Source organism: Puccinia triticina, chromosome 8A, assembly GCF_026914185.1.
Source record: "Puccinia triticina chromosome 8A, complete sequence".
NCBI lineage: Eukaryota > Fungi > Basidiomycota > Pucciniomycetes > Pucciniales > Pucciniaceae > Puccinia > Puccinia triticina.
Window position 1 is genome coordinate 5,521,133 of NC_070565.1, and position 25,829 is coordinate 5,546,961.

At 46.8% G+C, this 25,829-nt stretch overlaps 5 protein-coding genes across 5 annotated transcripts; 3 read left to right on the forward strand and 2 right to left on the reverse strand.

The window, feature by feature from the left end:
* Positions 1–14,373: 14,373 nt before the first annotated feature.
* Positions 14,374–15,208, forward strand: PtA15_8A586 (uncharacterized protein; the record flags this gene model as incomplete). Its single annotated transcript, XM_053172030.1, has 4 exons — positions 14,374–14,382; positions 14,486–14,751; positions 14,837–15,009; positions 15,156–15,208. The coding sequence occupies 4 exons, from the start codon at positions 14,374–14,376 to the stop codon at positions 15,206–15,208; spliced, it is 501 nt and encodes a 166-aa protein (XP_053023235.1).
* Positions 15,209–16,193: 985 nt separating this feature from the next.
* PtA15_8A587 (uncharacterized protein) lies at positions 16,194–17,149 on the reverse strand (the record flags this gene model as incomplete). Its single annotated transcript, XM_053172031.1, has 4 exons — positions 16,194–16,281; positions 16,372–16,519; positions 16,628–16,756; positions 16,834–17,149. 4 exons carry the CDS (start codon positions 17,147–17,149, stop codon positions 16,194–16,196), a joined length of 681 nt encoding a protein of 226 aa, XP_053023236.1.
* A 659-nt stretch (positions 17,150–17,808) lies between these two features.
* Positions 17,809–20,608, forward strand: PtA15_8A588 (uncharacterized protein; the record flags this gene model as incomplete). The annotated part of the gene is made up of 2 exons (XM_053172032.1): positions 17,809–17,964; positions 18,029–20,608. 2 exons carry the CDS (start codon positions 17,809–17,811, stop codon positions 20,606–20,608), a joined length of 2,736 nt encoding a protein of 911 aa, XP_053023237.1.
* Positions 20,609–21,880: 1,272 nt separating this feature from the next.
* Positions 21,881–23,302, forward strand: PtA15_8A589 (uncharacterized protein; the record flags this gene model as incomplete). Its single annotated transcript, XM_053172033.1, has 1 exon — positions 21,881–23,302. One exon carries the CDS (start codon positions 21,881–21,883, stop codon positions 23,300–23,302), a length of 1,422 nt encoding a protein of 473 aa, XP_053023238.1.
* A 481-nt stretch (positions 23,303–23,783) lies between these two features.
* On the reverse strand, positions 23,784–24,774 carry PtA15_8A590 (uncharacterized protein; the record flags this gene model as incomplete). Its single annotated transcript, XM_053172035.1, has 2 exons — positions 23,784–23,945; positions 24,430–24,774. The coding sequence occupies 2 exons, from the start codon at positions 24,772–24,774 to the stop codon at positions 23,784–23,786; spliced, it is 507 nt and encodes a 168-aa protein (XP_053023239.1).
* Positions 24,775–25,829: the final 1,055 nt, after the last annotated feature.

The following is a 25,829-nucleotide window of genomic DNA, read 5'->3' on the forward strand; positions in this document are numbered from 1 at the left end:
ACTAGTGGAAGGGATGGTGGCAATAGGCAGAGGCGGACCAGCGGATAAAGGTGGAAAAGGCCAGGCCAACTTGTCAAAAAATGGAGGTGCTCAGGAATGGAGGTTGTGCCTTTCCTGAGCGCAGCGGAGTTGTCTTGTAGCATTGGTGCTAGTAAAACTTTGAACAGAGATGAAATTGGTCCCCAATGTTTTATCATTTGCACCATCACAACTCCAAGAGCCACACCCCAGACCCCCTTGCCCCCTGCCTCCTTCTTGATTGATTCCGGAGCAACCCACAATGTGTTGAGTGAATCCTACGCCTCCACGGCGGGATTACTCCGCAATGCCACCGCCTCAAGGCGGACCGTCTTGGGATTTGATGGATCCACATCCCAAGAGGCCTATGAGATTGACCTTACCCTGAATGAAGAACCCCGCCCTTCAAAATTCATCATTAACCAACTGAAAGACACGTACAACGGCATCCTTGGGATGCCATGCATCCGCAAAAACAGACACCAAATTGACTGGACCACCCGCACCCTCCGCCCCAACCACTCCAACATTGCAACTGTCTCCGCAGTTTTTTCCACTCTGAAAAAATCCTCAACAGAGGGCCAAGGGCCCATGATGGGGAAAGCTAGGATTTTTGACAAGGGGGTGTGTGTTTTACCGCCCCTGCAATGTGAGCTCAATAGACTACCCTCATCCATACTCCCTGAAACAGCTGGCAAGCTTGTTTTCCCCGTAGATAGTACTCCGCACCCCGACTGGAATCCCGCCCCTCCGCAACCTGAATGGAACCCCGCCCACAATTTTGCTACCGCTTTGGCGGTATTGTCCACTCCGCAAAAATCCTCAACAGAGGGCCAAGGGCCCATCATGGGGAAAGCTGGGATTTGTGACGAGGGGGTGTGTATTTTACCGCCCCTCAAATGTGAGTCTGATAAATTTTCTCCGCAATCATTCTCCAAAGCAGCTTGTCAGCCTGTAGGTAACTAACCGTGTCTGAGAGGGTTGTTACTAGCAAGATGATAGTTTAAGATGCCAAGGATGGGCCAATGGGTTTGTGGTTAGACCTGTAAAAGGTTTCACTCTATCAGTAATCTTGACTGAGAGGCTTGCTCAATTAAGGTGCATCCAGATCAACACAGGTTGTTAATAGGCATCCAAGGAATAACTCAACTTGGGTTCGTGGTTTTACCTACAGAAAGGTAAGGGTAATCAAGAGTTGATGTTATTCCTGAATTGAATGATGGTTGAGAATGAAAGCACTGTTTAACTATAGTATGGGTTAAACTTTGCTGTAATAATATTCTGAGGGATAAACAGTCGTGGGGGGTGTGTTTATATAGAGGGGAAAGAGCAGGAGGGAACATGATGCACTTGGAGGCGCTTCAGGACCAGGGGGGAACTGGAAGCGCTCAAGGGAAGCAGATCCCCATGAGGATCAACATTGGAAATGATCCAGGCAGTGTAATGATCAGTACTGATCCTAGATCAGTAGCAGTGCACACTAGCTGATCATAACCAATCATTGATTCCATTCAGTGCTCTTTGAATTGGATTACATCATGTATTGTTTATGTATTTATACCATAACCAATATGTTATGTAAATGGGGACTGAGGCGTAACGGGGGATAAATGATTGATACCTGTCTTGGGGTATTTCACGTGTACAGTAATATTACAATGTATTGTAATCTTACTGTTTGCAAGTAACTTAACTCTTATAACAACAGTACATCATGGTAAATGTATTTAACTATGGTTATCTGTAATGTGATGTATAACAAGAGTAAATTCTTAAGCTTGTATCTAATGATATACATATGTAATAAGGGTGTAAAAGGAATGTACTATAAGTAATGTAAACAATTGCAGGTACTTGGTAAGTGTAAGATACTGTGACATGTACTCTGTGGCTGACACAGCTGGAAATCCCCTTTCTCTCCTAGAGCATTACACTGCAGAGATTAGCGCTGCCAAGACATTGTGGTCAACCTCCGCGCGGCTAGCGGCGGCGGGAAAGACCACTATTGCAGCGCGGACCGCCAAAGAACTAGTCCTGCAGTGCTACCATTGATTCATTGACATGTTCCAATAATCCAGCGCTAAGAGCCTATCGCCACAAAGAAAATATGACTTTTGTGTTGACCTAGTCCCCAGAGCCACACTGCAAGCAAGCCAGATCATTCCACTTTCACCGGCGGAGAACCAGGCACTCAACACACTGATTGTGGAAGGACCGGCCAGCGGAACAATCCGGCGAACCACGTCACCATTGGCGGCCCGAGTTCTATTCACTGGGAAGAAGGACAGAAACCTCCGCCCCTGTTTTGACTACCAAAAACTCAACGTGCTGACAGTGAAGAACCGCTATCCCCTTCTGCTGACCATGGACCTGGTTGGAAAGCCTACTAAACGGCAAAACCTTCACAAAACTAGACCTCTGCAACGCCTATGGAAACCTCTGCTTTGTGGAGGGAGATGAGGATAAGCTAGATTTCGTCTGCAAGGCAGGGCAATTTGCTTTGCTCACTATGCCATTTGGACCCACAGGAGCGCCGGAATACTTTCAATACTTCATGCAAGACATTCTCCTTGGGAAAAGTGGAAAGGACACCGCCGAGTACCTGGATGCCATTATGGTGTACACATAGAAAGGTTCCAATCACACGGCGGCGGTCAACAGAATCCTGGAGACCCTGAGAAAGCATCAATTATGGCTGAAACCAGAGAAATGTGAATTTTCAAAACCGGAGGTGGAATATCTCGGACTCTTAATTGCGTGTAACTGGATTAGAATGGACCCCGCAAATATGAAGGGGGTGACGGAGTGGCCTGCACCGCGGAAAGTTACAGAACTCCAGTGGTTCATTGGTGTCAGCCGGGCTATCATTACAGAAGCCATCAGACTTAATTAACATGTAAAAATGACTTAGCTGAAAAAGCGCAGCTAAGAGCTAAAAATGTTACAACAAAAACTACCGGCAACACAAGCGCAGATAGTAAATAACATACATGTAAAAATATATATTTAGATATAAAAATGCCATAAAAATGTGTTAGGGAACACTCCGCAAAGACAGAGGCTCTAACGCTGAAAAATAAGTGTACGCTTTCCACTAAGGAAAGCGTATCAACTAAAAATTGTATTAAAATAATATTCTTCTTGCAACCCGCAACCGGTCGCAACAGAGACAGCCGCGGAAGAATAGCTGTGCCGCCTCTGGAGCCATATCAACAGGGAGTCTAGACCGCCGAGGAGCTAGAATCCTGAAGTTCCTACCAAAATATGGGTATGGAACTATAGCCCTCACAATTCTTATCAAGAAGCATAGGGTCGCGAGGGATAAAACATTGGCTTATTGGTATTGCAGCCTACAGGCGGTTAGGGCTGGGCCCCGGGTGATATCCGAGGCCTAGAGGGCATCCCGCGCTGGTCCCCTGCGGGTATACCCGAGCTCGGGTATCAAATTCGCTAGTTCCGACGGATATCAGGTAGCACCCGCGGGGACTGGCAGTTGCACTGCTCCAGGGCGTGTAGAAAGATTTTCCCAGCAGAGAATTGAGATTGATACCAGCAACACAATGTTGAAAAAACGCTCTGCTGCAGGAGATAACCCGCCGTCCCCTCTGAAAGCGCCTCAAACTTCCCAGCCAACCCGCAAGTCATGGGTGTGGAAGTATTTTGTCGATGATCCGAAGGAGGATAAAGTACGCTGTACAGCTATTTTGAAGAAAAATGGTCAATTGTGAAATGCTTTGCTGGCCCATGACAAAAGCTCTAGCACCAAATGATTTTATTCGAGAGGAGATTGCCTCGGATTTTGATCCTGCTATTGTTCTCAGGGATTTCAAGACCGAGGCCCGCCGTTCCAATCGCAGTCCAGCAAAATTTGGTGCAACACAGCCCCAACAGATTCAGAGCTCCATCATGTCTGACATCTTTGGTTCGCAACAAGCAGCAAACAACTTGGACACTGAAATTCAGAGCTACTTCCGTGCAACTACCGAGTCGGGAAACACCAAGGTTCTTGAATTTTGGCGGAGCAACAAAGCTATCTATCCATCACTTGCAGCGATGGCAAAATGTTATCTTGCCATCCCTGCCACCAGCGCCCCTCGGAGCGAGTTTTTTCAAGATCCAAATCTATAGTTGGTCCTCAACAGAGCAGTGTCAGTCCAACCTCTGTTGAGCACCTCTGCCTGAAGGACTGGTACCGCGCAATTGGAACGCTCGACCCCGCTCCTTATGATGAAACCGACGTATTCAAGGATTCTCAAGTCACACCAACTCAATGATGCTAGTTTTTTTTTCTCAACTCTTCTTTCTGTTTTTATTTATATGTTTATCTTCTACAAATCTGAACTCGTCAAGTTGCCTCAGCATTCTGTTTCAACTTTAAATGTAATCAAAGGTTGGTCTCCGACCCTTCGCAAGACTCCTCCCGAGTCCTTTACCTGAGATATCCGATCGGATAAAAAGCTCAAAAATTCCACCCGCGCTCCGAGCGACCGGGTTGGGTAGTCGGGTATACCCGAAGGAGCTCGGGTCGGGGCCCAGCCCTACAGGCGGTCATCAAAGCGCCGAGAGCACCAAGGTTCTAAGTTCTAGAATCTTCCTATGAGACGGTTGCTACGTGACCCTCCACTCAAGAGCAGATGATCTCAGAAATAATGTTTGCTGTAGGAAGGCTAGACCGCCTCCTAAAAGTGTAGCGTGTCCACGCAAACCGTAGCCAACAGCTACAGGTCAGAAGAGCTTCTTTCTCTGTAACAGGGCTATGCCCTCCAATGAGAAGTATCGGAAGGCCAGCCTGGCGACTAGAGAGCCAAAGCTTCAGTCTCCAAAAGGCTTAAAAGGAAGGCCTCTGAGGGACTAGCAATCCCCAGAATCATCAACCACTTTAAACACCCAGCAGTGAACTACTTCGCCAAACATATTTGTTGATTAGTTCGCTCTTAGCCTGTGTTAGATTGTTTTTAGATTCATTGCTTGTTGCTGGACTCCTGCTCAACAGTAAGTCCAGCTCATTTCTCTTTATCATCTCGTGCAAAATCCCCATCAACTATATACTTGGGAACCTGTCGAACGACCCCGGCTTGTTGGACCCCAGACAACACAGGATACACTACCCCTGCTTGTCAGGCCCTGTAAGAACCGCCCCGGAGGGCACCACAACCATTCCGCTGCTCTCGCGGTCCCTCCATTACATCCCATTAGGGATATAAATCTTTAAAACCATCATCCTACCGCGTCTACAGACGCGCTCATTCGCCGCAGTCACTCGTGTAGCTAGAGGACTTCGTGTCTTGGCATCACCAAGCCTGACAATTGGATTCTCCAGCTTTTACCGCCGGTTCATTGACCACTTTTTTGGGAAGACCAGACCCTTACACAACCTTACCAAAGCAAAAAACCCCTTTGTTTGGAACAACAAAGGTAACTCCGTGTTTGAATGCCTGAAGACCGCCTTCACCTCCACTCCAATACTCAAGATTGTAGACCCGTACAAGCCGTTTATTTTGGAATGTGAATGCTCCAACTTCGCGCTTGGAGAAGTTCTGTCTCAAGTCTGCAACAAAGACAAAGAACTCCACCCTGTCACTTAATTATCCCAATCATTGGCACAGGTGGAGAAGAACTACATGATTTTCAACAAGGAACTGTTGGCCATTGTTGCCGATTTCAAAGAGTGGCAGCAGTACCTTGAGAGAAACCCGCACCGCCTGACCGCCATTGTTTAAACCAATCACTGGAACCTAGAAAGCTTCATGACCACCAAGGAGCTCACTCAAAGACAGGTGCTGTGGGCGGAGACCATGGGTTGCTTCAATTTTGAAATCATCTTCCGCCCGGGCCACCAAGCCAACAAACCCAATGCTCTTTCCAGAAGACCGGACCTAGTCCCCGCCCCTGGCAAGAAACTGGACTTTGGGAAGCTGCTGAATCCCAAGAACATCACGCAGTGGAACTTTGCGGAGATATTGGAGTTTGAATCCTGGTTTGAGGACAAATTGATTTACTTGGCAGAGGCGGAGCATGGGTTCAAGGTTGACATACTAGGAGCAGAGGCAGAGGACGTACCAGCCATTTCAGATGCGGAGCTCATCACCAAAATCAGGGAATTAACTCTGCTTGACTCACAACTGACCAGATGGATGGAAACCTTGTAAACCTCCGCAGGAAACCAGAACAGATACGCAGAGGCAGACGGCATTTTGTACAAAAAAGGACGGACAGTCATACCGGCGGACCCAGTACTGCAGACGGAGATATTGAAGAGCCAACATCACAGCAAAGCAGCGGGCAACCTAGGCCAATCTCGCACCCTTGCCCTGGTCCGGCAGATTTTTGTGTGAAACGGCCATAAGAAGTTCGTCAATCAATACGTGGATGGATGTGATTCTTGCCAACAAGTTAAAGCCTTGACGCAACAGCCATTTGGGACACTGGAGCCGCTGCCAATCCCGGCGGGGCCGTGGACGGAAATCAGCTATGATCTCATCACAGACCTGCCTGAATCCCGCTCCTACAACAGCATACTGACTGTTGTTGACCGCCTGACAAAGATGGCGCACTTCATCCCCTGCAGGAAGTCCATGAATGCGGAGCAGTTAGCAGACCTGATGGCGGAGCACGTTTGGAAACTCCACGGCACTCCAAAGAATATTTTCTCCGACCAAGGGAGCATTTTTGTGTCCCAAATCACCTGCAAACTGGACAACCAACTTGGCATCCGCCTCCAACTATCTACAGTGTACCACCCAAGGACAGACGGACAGTTGGAAATTGTAAACAAAGCAGTGGAGCAATATCTCCGCCACTTTGTGAGCTCTTGACAGGACAATTGGGCTCCGCTCCTGGCAACAGCGGATTTTGCTTACAACAAAAACAACAGCACATCAACAGGGATGTCACCATTCAAGGCAAATTACGGTTTCAACCCATTGTACGGCGGAACAGTGCGTACCGGCAGTGGCGGAGAGACTCCGCCAGCTTGCAGAGGTACAGGACGAGCTGAAGCACTGCCTGGAGGTGGCGCAAGAGGCCATAAAAATCCAGTTCCACAGCGGAGTGCGGAAAACCCTGGAATGGAACAGCGGAGACAAGGTTTGGCTACATGGACGCAACATCTCAACAACATGCCCCAGCCCTAAATTGGAACACCAATGGCTTGGACCATTTCCAATAGCTAGCAGAATTTCAAACTCCACTTACAAACTGACCCTTCCGCTCTCCATGCAGGGAGTCCACCCAGTTTTCCACGTTTCAGTACTCCGCAAACACAAACCCAACGAAATTGCTCACCAACAGCGGCGGACCCCGGAGCCGGTAACAGTCAACAGCGGAGATGAGTGGGAGGTTGACGGCATACTGGAAAGCCGGTGGAGAGGGCGGACGACTCAATACCTTGTCAGCTGGCGCGGATTTGGACTGGCGGTGTAAAGCTCAAAAGTGTTCCTGAGAACCTTTTGCTGAGTGCGGAAAGGGATGTATGAGGAAACCTCTGCCTTTCCTGGTTCACTAGAAACTAAAACAAGCCCACCAATCTCAGATTGACAGGTTTAATGTAGTGATAGTGGAGTGTTATCAAAAGATAACTGTTGTTATAAAGTGGGTGCAATGGAGTTGCTAAAATGTGTTATGAGTGAGGAGTCTGGACTTCAACCAGATGATAGTTGGTCAAAGAGGACCCCTCAGAGGTTTGTGTTATGTAATGTGAGTGTTGTGTAGAGTTGTTATTTCGTGTGTAAGTGTTTTGTAATGTGTGTAAAACCAAAATATAGGGTGACTGATATATTGTGGAGTGAGCAGTTGTGTACTTTGTTATAGGGGAAACTGAGTGCAGGTAGTCTGCTAGTAGTCTGCTGGGGGAAAGTTACAACAGGGGAGGAGAGCCTCTTTTTATAGACAACAGTGAGGGATTTTAGCTCCAGAGGAGCTCCACATGAGAGATTTTGGCTAGGTACATGAGGGTTTTTGGCTAGTACATATGTTGAATGGGTGAATGTGATTGGTCAGGACTGTACAGGTGATTATGGGTTATGACATGCAGGCTGAATCAGGAGGTGTGATTGGTCAGGACTGTATGTTAGTGTAGTCATGCTGTAACCAGGTCACCTGCTGTTGTTATGCAACAAAGATCCACTAGCGCATGCAGCTTAGTGCATGCAGCTATCACATGCAGCTAGCACCTGCATGAGTGCCTGCATGTGTACACTGTATGTATGTAAGTGATGATGCAGCTATGTGTAAATATGTATGTAGCTATGTATGTAACCGTGTGTGTAACTAAGTGTTGTAAATGTGGATTGTGTAACTTTTTGAGGTTGTAAGGGGTATTGTGAGTGTGTAAGAGTATGTAACTTCTGAGTGAGTGCCCTTATGAGTGTTTTGTAAGGCAAGACTAGGGGTGAATTTGTCCCTAGAAACTGAATCTTGAGGAATATTAAGTGATTGATAAGAGGAAAAGGGAGATTAAGAGTAAAACTAATAGAAATAAGAAAGAAAAGCAGAAAATTTTGATTTTGGCATATGGGATACCATAAATCATACCACAGCGGAGAATTTGTGGGACCCAGAGGCAAACCTGAAGAACAGCAGAGTTCAACTCAAAATTTCCGGAGGTGGCGGCCAGGCATCAAAGGACGCAGAGAAGAAAGTGAGAGGGCAAGATTTTTCCCACCGGGTTTTTCAATGTTGCCCAGGGACAGAATGCAGAGCCAAAAGAGGAGGAATTTTTTGATTTTTTATTTCTCATCAATCAACCAGAAAAGGGGGAGACTTGGGCATTAAAGGGGGGATAATGTTATGAGCTGTAGCAACACCGCAACTGCTGCGCTTTGCTGATAAAAGCGCCACAATAGCAAAGCGCAGCGGCCATCCGCTTTTCCTGGCGCCAAAAAGCAAAAGCGTCAGCGGGTAGACGCTGTTTTCAGTGTCAGCGAAGCAAAAATCCCGCTGCACGGATTTTCATTGTTAAATAGCGCAGCGATTTTTTTCCGCTTTCGCTGCAAAATAGCGCAGCAAAAGTGGCACAGCGGCTGGAAGCGCTTTTCTTTGCTTTTAGCAGCTTTTCGCTGCAGAAAGCGGTTCTAGCACAGAGCGCTGCGGCGCTTTTGCCCGCTGAGCCGCTTTTTGCTGCAAATAGCGGTGAGAGCGGAGAAAAAAGATGCACAAAAACAAACCTCAACTGGTTTGTGGGCAGGATTATCAGAATTTCAGGTAAATTCACTGCTTTTCAGCAAGTTTGCCGCTTTTCAGCGCATAGTGCAGTGACTTTGCGCTTTTTCAGCGGTTAGCGCAGCGGAAGACCCGCTGCGCGCCGCTGAAAAAGCGCGCTGAAATCTGTTTTTTTTTTTTTCCTCCTGTATCAATTAGCAAAAAGTGCAGCGGTTCACCCGCTGCCAAAAGCTTTAGCAAAGCGTGTCCAAAACCCCTGCGCTTTTGCTACGCTTCCCGCTGTGGCAGCGCAGCAGTTGTGGTGTTGGCCGTAGTGTGTGTCAAGATTTCACTTTCGAACGGGGATGGTGAGAGGCGAGGAGGAGGGTTTGACCGAGGAGCTTTGCTGAATGTTGATGGCTCAGGAAGGACTAGAGTGTTTTTGGCTCAGACTCGATAACTTGATTACATGTCCGAGGAGCGGACTTAGAACACACAACTAGAGAGCCCCCCAGCAAGATCCAAAGGGGGGCCTAGAAACAAAGACATGACAACAAGACAGAACAGGAGGACCACTTGGTCAGACGGAACAGGAAAAAGGCCACATGGCCAGACAGGACAGGATAAAGGCCACATGGCCAGACAGGACAGGATAAAGGCCACATGGCCAGACAGGACAGGATAAAGGCCACATGGCCAGACAGGACAGGATAAAGGCCACATGGCAAGACAGGACAGGATAAAGGCCACATGGCCAGACAGGACAAGAAAAGGACAGTGAGCGGACAGGCTCTTATTCTGACAGTGTGGGCTCCGCAGCGCAGACTCATATGTACATAGACTACATGTCCATGTCACGGACCATACTCAAGGTTCAAGCGGCTGGAGATCCAAGCCTCTTCCTCATCCTGCAATCTACCATCTTGCATCCAGAACCCCCAGAACCCCAGACCCCAGACTCCATCTTCCTCTCCATAAAACAGACCATAACATCTGTTTGCACAAGATAAAATCTTAATTGCATTCACCACCAGCTTCCTCATGTAGGCTTCTTTTTTTTTTAAATCCCTGAGAGCAAAAATCAATACAGACCTGAGGCACCCAAGAAAATTGGTGAAGGACTAACATAGTATTGACGTGAAGAAAGAAAACATGCTTGAAACATAAGAGATGAGAGACAATAAAAAGTTATTGGGTAATCCCACATACACTGACTTGCTGCTGTTAAGTAACAAACTTAAGGGTAAATTTCAGATCAGTAATAATAACAATGAAATACACAAATAAATGAAAGATAATGAATGATAAGAATAAGAATACCTGAAGGCAGAAGCAACAAGACAATGAACACAACAAAGATTGACAAGGAACTAAAGAAGCACACAAGGAAACAAGATAAGGAATAATTTCAATACAGTGACTGTGAAACATCAGCAACAGCTTGGGACAGCCGCTTGTGCCACCCCTGGACCATTGGACATTCTCTCCTACTATTTGAGAGAAAATCAAATCCCCAAATTGAAGGATTATTTGCTCAACCTAAGCTTGTTCAACTCCTTGATGGTGATCATTTACTAGCATCTGGAAAAAAAGAAAAGACCACCAATTCTACACCAGATTTTTTTATCTGAAAACATGAAGGCCTACCATGCATTTCTCACTTCAACAGTATTATGAGAGTGTTGCTTCAAGGAATGAAACTTTTGTGGGTACTGTTATTGATGTCAATAAAACAGAAAACCCACTTCAACCATCTGATGAATTTATCAACCTTGCATCCAAGAAGCCCTTGCTGGTTCCCACTGGGACCCAATGGATCTTTTGGTCTGACCCTCAATCTATCTCCCAGGTTTTTTCTTGAATTTAATCAATTTTTGCCCGCTTAACATAGTCAACTCTTATGTAAAGGCCCTACCAGATTTTTATGGCTGGTCCAGAGGTCTACACCCTTTACCCCTGGTCATAAACAATTGGCAGGAGCCTGCATATGGCAATTGAATACATACTGTGACACCTAGCTTATTGAAGCCTCTCACCGGGTGCAAAAGTGTGACATGAAGGTGGATCAGGTTACCCTGTCCCGCAGGTGTTGCATAGCACCTTTGAAATTACAGGTCATTTGGTCAGACTGGGCACCTGTACAAAAGCTGCCTGACCTGTCACATGCACAGCAACTGTGGGGTTTCACAGAGCTGTCACTCTCATGACAGCTGCATGAATCAATGTCATGTATTTCTGACAGGATGGTATGTACAGCAGTTCCGAGAAAGCTTGCGTTTTGGGACCTGCGATTCTGCCCCCCAAACTCGACTTCAACCCACATCTTCCCTGTATTCTGGACAGCCCGGGTTATACAGGGCTGTGGGGCCTGACTGGGCAGCCTGGTGCCCGGTCATGCCCCACGGGCGCAGGGGAGCGAAGGACTGCTGACTCGAAATTTGACGAGGAGTCCAACAGTGCCACTCTCCAAAGCTAAAAGCTAGCTATCACAAAGATAGCTTTTGCACCGAATGCATGTTCCTGTATGGCAACGGCCATACAGGAGGCAATACAGGTGGCTGAAGTCGAGTTCGGGGGGCAAAATTGCAGGTCCAGAAGCGCAAGCTTTCTCGGAACTGCTGTATGCGCAGGTCTGTCATGACTTGTGACAGGACTGTGTAACCTGTAACTTTGACACATTTTTGCACGCGGGGTCTCAAAAGGTGGGTTTGGGGAACCCTGCGCGGAGCGCTCTTTGCTGTGGGAGGGGTGGCGAACTTAGTCAGTCCTTCCTTCTGAGTTGGCAGGCTGGCGCCCCTCGCGCGAAGCGCAAGCCTCCGAAGGAGGGACTTGGGAGTAAGCGGGGAAATTTGGCGTGAGCGCTGAGGACCGCCTCAACCCATTTGGCTGGTGTCAAACTTCAACACCACACCACCATAGCATCCTGTGAGCCAAATGGGCTGCCCAGGTGCCAAATTGAAGCCCTGCATCTGGCCTTCAAACCTACATAGGCCATATGTTTTTATCTTGAACGGTCTTGAAGTTACAAAGCTTTTAAAATCATGCTTCCAAGATTCTGGCAATGATTGTACACTTCTGTATCTTTAGTAAGTGCATGGAAGCAGTATTTTCTGCTTGTAATTAAATGAAAATGCATATTTTTGAACAAGTTCAATTCTCAATTCATGATCAATGCATAATATTTATATTGATATGCTTGATGTACAGAAGTTGGAAAAAAACCTTGATTTGTTGGACCGAGCTTAGCAGTGATTTTGCAAGGATGCCCAGCGGCCAGCTGGGGGGATAAAAAGCTGATTTGTGGATGGCTGCCTGCGCAAGAAGCAAGCCTACAAGGCCGCACCACTCATGTCCCTATTGGGCAAAAATGGGTGTGAGATCATGGATAAAAGGAAAAATGGGGGTTGGTTGGGCCCCAGGTGTCAGCTAGCTACTGTACCAGAGTTAGCTGAAAGATACATAAAAAAAAAAATACTGTTACAAAGCGAGTTTAGAATGCTGTTACAAAGCAAGTATAGAAAAACCAAAGAAAAAAGCACATTCCTCTAAAAAGGAATATGTGTAATAAAAAATCTAAGTATAAAGAGAAAAATACATAAATAAATAGCGCCTCCTTAAAATAAGAAAGGAGGCACAGAAGTACAAAAGAATACAAAAAAACGTTTGAAACTAAGATAGCTCAAGAAAGCTGCTACACTCGCAATGGGAGACATGCGACTATGATCGCTAAAACAAGAGACATAAGCAAAACATTACGAAGAAGACTCGCGGTAGCATAGAAAGCGCTCATCTTAGCTTCCCTAAAAAAAAGAAGGGCTCATCTCCGTGACAAGAAGTCATGACGAAGAGATAAGCTCCCGCGGAAAGTCGCGAATGATCCCTAGAGACCTGGATCTCTACGGTGAAGTAAGAGATCCATAGAGAATTCTATATAAAGAGACTATTCTCCGCCAAAGAAAGAGGAGACATCTTCAGACATCCCGACAAAACCTTCCCAGTAAACATTCGACCTCAAACTTCGTCCTGCTTACCCATTTGTCTTGTCCGATTCGCCTGAAGTCTTAGAATTTACGTGGTGGTACGCTTCTCATCGCCTCCCCTCTAGATTCCGCTGTTCATCGCAAAAGGAACTTTCAGCCGACTTTCAGCTAGCTTCCTCGAAATCCTAGTTTCTTAGTGAGTCTGCTTAACTTTCCTTATTTTTCTCAGATTCTTTGTTAGAAAAGATCTGTTCTGGGGTTATTTTAGCGAACCAAACCTGTATTACAGGCCCCCGCTACTTCAGGCACTCTACCACCCCTGTTCTACAGGCCCTGAAATCTTAACGGAGGGCACTTAAATACTCTTGACTTTCTCTAAAGTCAAGCCCCTCCGTATTAAAAATAAAACTATTTCTACTTCCCGGTGTTTTTCTAGAAACATCCGGGCTTAGTCTTAAATCTCTATCTCATCCTTGCAGCCAGCGTAGCTAGAAGACTATTGTCTTGGTATTGCTGCCGCTGACACCAGGCTTGTCAGCTCTCATGCCAAAATCAGTGGCTTGGGGGCAAGCCTCTCTGTGAGACAGAGACCCTGCGGGGCTCTCCTCCAGAGAGGCTTGGTTAAGCTCGAGGGGTGGCACTTGTGAAACAAAAAAAATAAAAACAGACGGCGCCGCCAGCCAAAGAGGCAATGCAACTCAGCGACTTGCTGAGGCTGTTTCCCGGTAACAGAGTCCCGAGCAGAGAGCCGTGTCAGCTTGAGTAGCAATTCCTCCGCTCTACGGAGAGTTTCAATCCACTACCAAGCAACAAAAATGCCCGTTGCCAGATTTGAACTAGCGACCTCGGCATGGACCTCGCAGTACAAGTGCCGCGCAATAACGACTATGCTAAACGGGCCACGTTGCGACACCCTTTTTCGGAACAGACATCATGGCACTCTGTGATATCGTCACATGGGTCCAACACAGCCAGAGAATACTATTGTATTTCTCCCCCGTTGGATTACGACATTTTTAAGCTAGAGGAATCGAGGAGCGATTTTGAAGATGATAAATGTGATGGAAAGATGTGGTCGAGAGCGAAGTTGTTCGGGGTCCTCCACCTTTCCTCCCGGGCTATAACCGGTGAGACGGGGACTCCGACTGCGATTTGGAGTTGCAAGAACTACAAAGTTTTGGGCAACGAAATCAGCTTTCTGAGAAGATACGAGATCTAGACGGACGCTAAGATCACGATGCAAATGGTAAGTCGCAAATTTCTTTATCATGATCGAATGCAACGTAGAATTGATTTCTGGAATTGTCGGACCTGGGATCGAATGACCATGGACGTTGGTACCTCCACAGCTGGAACCGATCAGGACGAGTGGGAATGGCGAGGCGGGTGGAGAAGAAGAGATCGAAGTGAATTTCAAAGACCAAAAGATGATCAACGAGTTTTCGAATCTGAACCTCAAGAAGATCAAGTTGAGGAAGCTTATCAAAGCCAAATCTTTGGAACTAGACGATTTGGTCGAGCTGGAAAACGAACTGTTGTTGGGTAGTTTCGACGATAATGTCATCGATGACGACGAACAGGATCAGAACGGGGGCGATGGGAACGATTTGATCTTGTTTGTCACGGTTTTCTCTCTGATTTCCTCGCTTCACTCGACTGGCCATTTTCCTTATGCTAATCAAAACTCGCACAATTGAAAGATACAAATTAGATAGCTCATACATTCATATCAAGAGATCGGTTTTCCAAGAAACGAAGCTAGCTGAGAACCTAGAAAAATCCAAGCAGTTGATCTCCAAGCTGAACACAGACTTGACTGAATTGAACGACCAAATGTCAGCTCTCAAGAAGACTTTGTACTCGAAATTCGGCAGTTAAGTCTGAAGCTTCATTTCATGTCTCTCTATTCCCTGACATCTCTTTGTTCTAACTTCGTTATTGATAATCCTTCCTCTGGCAATGTTTTGCTTTGATGGCCGGATATTTTTCTGGATTGATTTTCTGGTCTGACTTGTACAGATACTATCAACTTGGAAGGCGGGGATGATGATGAGGACGAAGTGTCTATCTAGCCCGATCGAAATCAACAAACGACTAAAGCTGATCATACACTTGCGCTCTGCTTGTCCCTTTTCACTCCTTCTTGAGAATTATATCACCAAGTCATTTTTTGTTCACAGTTTCCTTACATACATACATTGTTTGTATTCTATCTTATTATGTTTCAGCAATGCTCGATTATAATCCAAATAACCAGGGTTTAAAAACAAATAGCCGCCAAACACACGATCGTTATTCAATTCTTTTTCCTTCTTTGTGATCTATCAATATCATGAAGGCCATGCCACGTGATAGTTGAATGCCCTGATCCAAGAAGATCAAATAGATGAGCGGATGAGATTCAGCAGCTGTTTTCCATCCGCACGATGCTGGTGCTCAAATTAACTTGCGCGTCTTCGTACATGAACGAAAATTATCTGGTGAGAACGGTGACACCACCAGCGCAAAGTGGCGGGCGATGACTGCATCTTATTCTAACACAGGCGGCGAGCATAGAGAGAAGTGGATGTTTTCCATTGGTGATGGAAGGCTGCGTTTCTTGGGTCAGAGCTCTCTGAGCCATTTCAAGAAAGCACCGATGTACGGTTGGGGTTGAAGGCTCGCTTGCGTTCTTTTTCACGCCAAACAGCTGTCCGACACGTGGTGCAACAAGTGAATCTGAAGACGGTTGCTTATATAGTATTTCAACAACTTGAAGGATGGAGATGTATTAGGGAGGAACAAATAAATAGACAATATGAATCTTTCAACAACCAACAAAAGCCTGATCCTGGCAGAGACTTTGACATATACATACTACCGAGTGGATTCTTTCTAATCACTTCTCTTTCTCTCCGATGTTTTACTTCTTTTCTTTCGTTTTCTCTTTCTTCAATATTTTCAGAACTTGTACTGTGAATCCATCCAGAAGGGGAAAAAAAGGATAAATTGCGATCGACGGGTGAGGAAACGAGTTGTTGTTGTTGATGATGATGATATATGAAGTCTGGATCTTGGTTATAATTCATCAGACATGATTGCAAAGAATTCTTGTTCATTGATCTCTCCGTCCTGGTCCAAATCGAACTCTTCGATCATAGCCGACCTGGAAGAGAAGTTGATCGATCGATGAGAAAAAATGGGGTTATGGTTGAACGGGGAACTGGGAGAGAGAGTTTTTTTTTTGGGAGCTTACAGTTCTTCCTCGTCCAAGTTTTCGCCCAATTCTTTGGAGATCTTCCTCAGATCCCTCAACGAGATCTTGCCCGTGTTATCTGTGTCGAATAGTTTGAACGCTCTTAAGATTTCTTCCCGGGGATCCCTAGCTTGAATTTTTTCTGTCACTGTTTAATGGTGGATAAAGAAAGCGAAAAAGAATCAGCTGGACTGTGAACAAGAAGCCTCCCCGTGACGATCGAGACAAGAAAGCGATTGGCATATCATAAACTTACTAACTTTATCGAATTCGTTAAATTCGATTAATCCTTGGCCTTGTTTATCGTGATCCCTTAAGATCTTCAGTATCTCAGGTTTTTTCAATTCGAATCCCAATGCTCTCATTGCGACTTTCAGCTCATGATCTTAGTTTACAGGGGGGAAAAAATAAGCCAACTGAGATCAATGTGTGTGTGTGTGTTCAGAGTTCGGGCCTACTAACAGTCTATTGCGCCGTCTTTATCGGTATCAAACAGTTCGAAGGCTTCTTTGATTTCCAGTTTCTGTTCTTCGGTTAGCTCTCTGACCATATTCTCATCATCCTCGAGCCCCCCCATTCCGAGCCGAGGTCTCCGAGAGGGTACTGGGGTATTGCCGACTTGATGGCGGGTGTTCATGTTGAGGTTGTTCTGGATGGAAGAGGTGGCTGTTGGATTGCTGTTGGGTAGGGCGCGACGTGTCTTCTTCTGCATGTTTGATGAGCCGACGATCCCAGCAGCGTTTGATGGTCCGACGTTCGGTGTGCCGTGGTTGTACATATAAATATTCGCGTGCTCTGGACTTCGCTCTGCTTATGAATGTGCTTGAGTGTGTGACTGGGTGTGTTGTCTCGCTGCTTGGGGTTGGTTCCGAGAGGTTTTGTGTGGTTGCCGGTCGAATGTGTATGTGTGTGGCTGGTGAGAAAATAAAAGTCTGCGGAGGGGCACGCTGGGCTGTCCGACGCGTCTCGTTCCTCAGCCACCCGCCAAAAGCGACGCGCAGCTCAGACTCAGCCACTTAACAAAAGTGTTGGCTCATCAAAGATTCAGAGCCATTCAGCAAACCCATCAATGGAAGCTGTTCTTCCAATCATCATCACTTGACCTGAGCATCCTATAGCCCATCTCAAAGACCCCGAAGTTAACCGGGGATCACCGGTATGGTACCCACACTAGCACTGCCAACCCAGGCCAACCCCTTCCAAGCTCAGATTGACAGCGTCTTGGTTCTGGCCAGAAGCCAATAGGTCTTGTGCTGTCTTGTGCCGGCTTGGGTTTAGTTTTATGAGGATTCTTTTTCTTTGGACGCCATCCCGATCAGCGGGTCCCGACGCCGGTCGTGTTTGGCCCGTGGTAGTGCCGACTCCCCGACTGCGGTGGGCAGGATTGGCCAGACTGCTGGGGGCTGGGCTGGAGAAAAGTGGGAAGCAACCAACCAGATGAGGCTCACACTCATCCCTCACTCTGGTCTCACAAAGCAACTCAGCTCGATCCATCCCCAACTCAAGCGCCAGCCGGCACTCATGCCCCTCAAAGAACTCCTCCCGAACCAAGCAGAACCAGCCGAGAAACCTAGAAAAACAGCCAACCAATCTGTAAGCACCTACTTCCATACACAGAAGCATCAAAACTGATTGACTGAGACATGCATCCCCACAGACTATCACCGGCTTCCCATTCGCCGACCGGGCCCAACCACCCCATCTTGCTGCCCAGTCATACCACTCAAATCATCTCGATCAACTCCCACCATCCCTGCCCGATCCTAAGCCGCTCTCAAACTTCCTACATTCCTTAGAGACCCAAGACTTTCAGGCAACCCTCCTCAGCTTCAACCGACTATCCGCTCATCAGAAATCTCGCCTATCAACTCATGTTTACGACTCCTTATTTTCCTTGGCCGCTCGAATTCTTGAGGAGGACAAATTCATGCCCGACGTGCACCAAGATGATGGCCCCCGGAGCTTATCTATCATCGACTCAGGAACACAACAGCAACCATACACGATCGATTACTGTAAAATCCAGCAGCGCTTAGTCAGAGTCGATCAGCTCTTTCAGTCCATCCAACGCGCTCTATCAACCGAACAACTGCATCTCTATCTTCAAAATACCATCCTCTCTGCGGCCCTCAGCTTGCGAAGAGCTTACCAATCATCATCCAAGAACCAGCCTACAGACGAGCATTCCAAAGAACTCTTTCTACAGTCACGCCAACACATCTCGAGTATTATCCAAAGGCTCCCAGCACTATCTCAGATACCCATCCCATCCGCCGATCAGCTAGCCCAGGCGATCCCATTCGAAACCCTCGGCCTCTACGCTCGGTTTCTCGTCGTCTTCCATCAGCCCAATCAAGGCCTCAAGTTGATGCGCAAGGTTTACTATGGATATCTGATCGGTCGACGGCGGAAGATGCTAATAAAAGAAGAGTGCCCAGAAGCCAGTGATGATGAAGGCCTCCGTTCGGCCATCGAGACCGGCTCATTAATCATCTCACTCTTACGCCAAAAGATTCATCACCGACTGGCTGCGCTCAAGTTGGCCGTCCGAATGATCACCATCGGCGGGCTCTATCCCGATCAGTTCCATCTGGCCAGTCTACTCAGACGGATGTACATGTCCAAACCAGAGTGGGATTCAACGCTCGAATTCTTGGCCCATCTACCAGACCGATCGGCCTCCCGGTGGTTAGAAACTCGAGTGGCAATCGTCGAAGCTGAAGATGGAAGGGTAGAACGCGTCCTCCACTTATCATCCCGAGCCTTGGAACTACCATCTCGATTACAGGGGGATTTCTTGGCTCCCGCCTCAATCAGCCCAGAGATCTTTATTCATGCTATCCAAGCATTGGCCAATAACTCGCAAGAAACCCAGGGTACAAATCTTCCCGCAGGTTTGCGCGGGGCCATAGCAATTCGGACGAGGATGGTCGAATTGGGTATGCTGCCTGACTCAGAAGCGGACGACCTGATCCTTCGGCGGATATGCAGTGTTGCTCGAGGGATCAAGTCAGCCGTCAGCAGACACGAGTTCCTCTCGGAGATGATTGGAGGAATGTTCCCGACTTCGAAGATCGTCCCGATCAGATCAGAACCCTTGCGGAGTTTTAGATTTAATTCACATCCAGGGAAGTCACCGGAGGCGTTCAGATTGATGCGATGGTTGATGGAGTCCAACGAGCTCGATCTCTCGCTACATGTCTTCCAATCGATCTCCCGCTACGGCTATGTCAGCAGTCTCACAGCCATCCCGTTCTCCTATCTCAAGCGCCTGCTGGAGAAGGCTCTGTACAGCCATCCCGAGCTGGCCATGGAGCTCTACCAACACTTGCACATGTCTGGCTCAGACCGGTCGGGCGAGCTATTCAGAGCCGTGAAGGCCAAGGCGATCGCGATGGGCGACGAGCGGCTGGCGGAGTATCTCCTCAAGAGCTCAGACGACCAAGACCGGGCTCGGCAAGCGGCTCGGATCACTAGCTTTATTGCTGGCTTTGCCAGACGAAGAGCCGCCCCAGGAAACGTTTCCAAGACGCTATCTCTCTTTGATTCGATATGGGTCCGGTGGTCATCCGCGTCCATCGAGCCCACCGTCTGGGCAGCCCTCTCTGACCAAATCCTGCGCCTCGGCCCAGTCAAACTGGCCCAGCGTCCCGAACTCAGACCGCAGATCTACCAGCTCCTCTGTCGATTAGACCAGGCGGTTGATCTCGAGCTTGCCGAGCAGATTAAGACCAAGAAAAACATAATCGAATGTCTCGAAGTTAGTCAATTGATCGAACCGCACCTTGACCATCCCGTTCCCGCCGATCTTGATTCCCCACAACCCACACCGCAGCCGCCACCCGATCGTCAGCTTTCGGATCGACAAAGCAAAGAGCCCAAAAGTTTGGTACCAGCTGATCATCTCCTATCAATCCGCACCTTTGAAGACTGGATCGACGAATGTTTACGCGAGGGGAAACTGGATCGGGCGGTTGAAGCGAGCGAAAGAGCGTTAGAAATCGAGACGATGGTCTCGGGACCGACGATTGGAAGACTGTTGAACAGCTTGGTCGACCAACTCCTTCTCCAGCTCCAGCACACCAATGACCATCTACCTACGAATATCGATCATCTCACTGTCCTCAAGATTAATCAGGATTGGAGAGCCCTCGCTTGGAAAGTTAATCCCCATCTTAGAGGCCTCGATTCCGAGGTCGTCAGAGCTATGGATAGGCTCTACAAACTCATCAAATAATTTATACATCTCTTTTTGTTTGTTCTTTGGACATAAATCTTCGTATATTCTCAAAAGAAAGCAGAACCAAGTTCTTTTTACTCTGTTTATTGTTTCGGCTTTATCATTGGTTTTGATCTAAATACAATGATTTACTTGATGAACTTGATGGATATTTCCATATTTCACAAAAACCCTCAGTCTTCCTTGCAGTGATTATGAATCCGATTCCAACTCGGGCCGTGGTGGCAGTCCAATCAACGCGACTTGACTGTCCGTCGGGATTTCCCTGGCGTCGTCAATCGCACGCAGCGGCGGCGAATTGGGGGGGTCAAGAAGTTGCTCCGGCTCAAGATATGAACTCCGTTTCATTCCTTAGACCTGCGCTCAGACTGGTTTTGGCCTGGGGCCTTATCTACCTCAAACTGTGAAAAATCATACAATTTTTATGCAAACACCGGAGGCGCCACGCGAAGTGGGCCTCTGAATTCAGAGGTTCTCTCCGCGAAAGGCGCCGGAAGATGTTTCACCCACCACATACGAAAACATGTCATGAGCGTGGAGGGGCTTGTGTTAAACGGTGTGAATACTAGCCCGGTTCACGTTGGTGACTTTGAACCTATTTTTATCTGATTTTTACATAAAATTTTGACAAATTTTCCAATCATCAGAAAAAGTGGTTTCAGAAGAATCTGACCAACTTGAGAAAAATGATGAATTTTAATGATAAAATGGATAAAAATGGCCTTAAAAATCCAATAGGGGGGTTCACAATTGAAATTCACAAAATTTTAGGACACATTTTAAGGTGTTTACAAACATTTTTTTAAAAAATTGATCAATTGGATGATTGACCAGTATAACATGCTGCTGTGCATTTTACCAAATTTTTAAAATTTTGTTCAGAAGGGCCTTAAATTTAGCTCCAAACTTTTGTAAATTTCAATTGTGAACCCCCCTAATGTGAACTGGGCCACTGTTTAGATAACTTTGAATGCTTGTAGACTTCGGTTTGTCCCTGTTTGTCCATCAGCTTCTTTCCGACATGCCACCAGAGCATCCCCATGTGGCATGACCTCCTGATACTGTTTCATGTTATCAGTGTCGTGTTTGTGTCAGGAAGAGCCTTGGACTTCGGGATGGCCAAAGCATGATTTGCGCGGGTTCCTCATGCACTGGCCAAAAAGGCAAAGAGCAAATTTCAGCCTTAGACACGTTGGGCCTTCACTCGAGGCACATAATCCACGACGGCAGCCAAGGTTGCGCAGAATTCCGCTCAGTGCGTTGGACGACATGATTTCATATTTCATTCGACAGCTTTATTGGATCCTTCTCTTGATCGACCATGCTTTCGTACTCACCACTTCGGACCCAGAAGGGGAAAGGATTCCTATGCTTATAGATTTAAATGCGTTCCCACCGGATGAGCCTCTAACTACGTCTCGACTCTGTTCCTTACAACCGATTCCTTCATCAGATGCTTTGAAGAGAGATTCTGTCGCACAGAGCTACCCGCACTGGCTAGCATCCGCGTCAAAGACTTTTCCGGTGAATGATCATTCGACTAGTCCCCACAAGCGCAAGAGTGTTGATGCCGGTATAGAAAAGATGGCGCTGATTGACCCGGCCCAAAAAAGGCAGAAGACTAGTTTAGAATACCAAAAGAACTGGGTAGTCGAGAATGAAGTTAGTCAACCGCAAACAACTGAGCCGGTCAACTTGCGAGAAAAAGAAAAACCAGTGATTGAGAAATCCAGAACTTCGCCCAATGATCGAGATGTGGACATTAGCCGACTCGAAGAAAGTGAAAGAAAACGTGTACCGTTCAACGTCAAAGACTGGAGTTTTGTTAGAGCAAGTTCGAACATGCATAGTAATGAGGATAACGAGAGGTTCAAGAATTGTTTCTATGTTATGAAAACATGGAAAAGAAATATCGAATTGGTAGACTTGAACCTAAAGCCTCCTCAAAACGTTAATGAAGAGTTCTGGCTCCCAAAACAGTATGAAAGAGTCTTTGTTGACCGATTTAAAGAGATATCATCATCGAAACTTCGCTATCCAGGGGATAAAGTGTTGTTACATAGTCACAGAAATTCTCAGATTTTGAACACCATCTTGAAACTGACAGATGAGAAACTTGATCTTGAAGGTTACCCGGTTTTTTCGAGCTACATCGTAGAATACATCGCCCAAAAACTTAAGCAAAATTTGAACAAGGCTCGCACCAAATCTTGGGGTAGAACTGGAAGACTTCAGCCAAGAATTGAAAATATCAAGAAACTAACCAAATGCGCCACTTTCATGCATATAGTCCTTCTTTCTCTTTTCAACGAACATCAAAATGGAATATTGACAAAAGGTTACATTGAAGACTTTCTGATTTACCTCGGCCACGTCTGGCGCGACTTTGAAAGCGGTTCAAATAATATTCTCAAAGATGACACGGGCCATAAAATGTACAAATTGCTGAACTTCCAGGTGAATTGGGAAACTGCAGGCGCAGGAAGCATCCTGTCAACGGCCTGGAGGATCGTCCGATACTGCGCAAAAGAAAGGGGTGAATTTTTCCCAACAGAGCATGCTATCGTCGCGGAGATGGTCAACAAGATAATTTTTCATTCAAACTATGAAACTATCATCAATAAAGCCCAAGAAACAGTGCAGCAGCGGCAAGCGACCAAAATCCTAACCAAGGTTAGAAATCTGGGATAGATGCCTTAGTCCATTCATTCTACTGTAGTTTTCCTCTTTTTTTCCAGCCGGTTAAACCAAGCCAAGCTTTTAAAATACATCTAGCTCTCTATCCTTTTTCATGAATTTTTTTAAAAAAAATGCAACATGAGGTCTTCACTAGATTACAATTTTTCTCCTGTCTTTGTTGCCACTGGGAAGTTACAATTCAAACCTCATACCTATTCACCTTTTCAAAATTGATACAGTGAACCAATTAATTGGTCCTTATAGTGGGCCACTAGGCTTGCTCTGTGAGAGCCACCGGCGGGTGGTGTTTCACCTGCCTGCCCTGAATCTCAATGTGATCTGGTGTTACTATGTATTATTTAAATATGTAGTTTGATTGCGTGGTAGTACCGCTTTTCGGGTACTGCTTGCATCCTGGGTGCGGTCACCCCAATCAACTACATTCCCCCTACTACATAGCCTAGGTCGAGGGAGTTTTGAGCCTATGTAGAGGTCAATCGTTGACACATCTCTGAACACAATGGTAGTCATTCTTGAGGGAGGCCTCAGTAAGAACAGCAGTAACACTACCAACCATCTGTCCTGAAGGCACCAAAGCACCAGGCTCTTCAGGAACAATCGACTCATCCGTCTCATCTTCATCGAGGGCACGTTCCTTGTCAGTCAATCCATTGTCAAGGTGCTTTGCGAAAAAAAATTTCTCCTCTGGGGTAAGCTTTTTCCACAACTCAGAAACCTTTTTCATTGCTGAATCATCATCAACCCCACCAGCTAAATTTTATAGAATCGTCAGCCAAAACCAGCACAGATCACAAAGGTCAATCGGAAGGGAAAAAATTCAACACCTTCTTTGAAGATTGCTCAAGCCTCAGGCGTCTTGAGAAACAGATTCCAGCAGTTGGGTCCCTTGAGAGCGAGCCGCTTTCCCCTTGAATTTTTCAATCTGTTAGTTGAGGAAAGACCATAGCACAGGTTATGCAAAAAAAAAAAACTCAAAAAAAGGCATCAATCATTGCAATAGAGAGCTGATACGTGATTGCTTCGATTGCCCGAAGCTTCCTTTGCTCCTCATAGAATTCGAGAAAGAAATCACGGTCTGCTTGGGACATCAATCCCTTTGAATTCTCTTGTGCTTGGACAAAAAGTTCATCGTAGGACTTCTGAAGGAGGACTTCGGTTGATTGAGGTGAAGCAGACTTGTTATGTTCAGCGGTACGTTTCCTTTTTTTGGTTGGGCGTTCGGTAAGAGAGGTGGAAGCTGGTGGCTGAGCTTGAGGTAGATCAACAGGTGGGTTGGACTGCGGAGTTTGGCTGGCGGCATCTTCGAGGTTGTCAATAATTGGAGCACTACGACCAGAATGGAGAAGCAAAGAGTGTTGAGTTGCGCTGGGGATAGATCCACGAAGATTGGCGATGGACCGATCAAGACCATATTGATATTGAGGTGGGACAATGTGGACAGTTGAGTGACTCAGAGGAGGCATGTTGAAGGGACAGGCGGTAGTGTCCTTGGTGCAGCAGGAATGCAGTTGTTTTCTGAGCGAAGCGTTCGTTCCTGTCAGGAGCTCTGGGTCGTCGATCGGGTGGTAAAGGCGGGCCAGGACGGGAGGCCGGCGAGAAGGAGCTGTTTGTCTTTGGATCACGACTTCTACTCATACACGTGATCCTCATCAATCACCAGATTTTCCCCGAGATACTCTGATCCGACTGGCTGATCGGACTGCCTTCTAGACAGACTCGTGTTACACCTGTAAAATGTCCTGCAATGAGGGGCGCGCGCGAGGGATTTCGAGGGCGATTGACCCTTCTATATAGGCTCAAAACTCCCTCGACCTGGGCTATGTAGTACACGGCGGTTGCGGGAGGCCGGCAAAAAGGGTGGAAGTTTGGAGGTCAATTTGACGGACCTCGCCCAGCGCTGACTTAACTAAGGCCCCGTTTGGAGCCGATATAATCCAGGCGATATATGATTTTTTTTGCATGACATCCTATGTGACATCTAATCTGATCAGATGTCACAAGTTTCCAAATTATATCGCGCAATTATATCGGCTCCAAACGGGGCCTAAGCCTCCCGGGACTGGGGGTGCGGAGCACCCCGATGCAAAGCATCTCCCATTCCCAATGGGAGGCTTATGAGTTATCAGCTTTTTTCCGCGTGAGAGCTTCAGGAAATTTGTGGCTTTTGGCCAACTTTTTGAATCAAATTTACATTACACAGCGCGCACTCATTGTGAGTCAGCGAGCTGAAGTACACGGGATAGCTGGGCATCTCAGCTTCAATGTAGTTTCACTTTTGTGATATCTACACTTGAAGGAGAGTGTTGCCCTTACTCAGCAGTCAAGGTGGATGGATTATGGAGTTCTGTATTTAAATTGAGTCCAAATGGATCTTCTCGGAATTTGCACACACACTTCTGGCCAAACACAAAAAAATCACAAACTTCAAAGGGGGATGGAAGGAGTTTGTGAAAGGGGAAAAATTGGTGATTGACACCAAAAGAAAGAGAAAAATCAGGCCTTTAATCTGGCACCACAG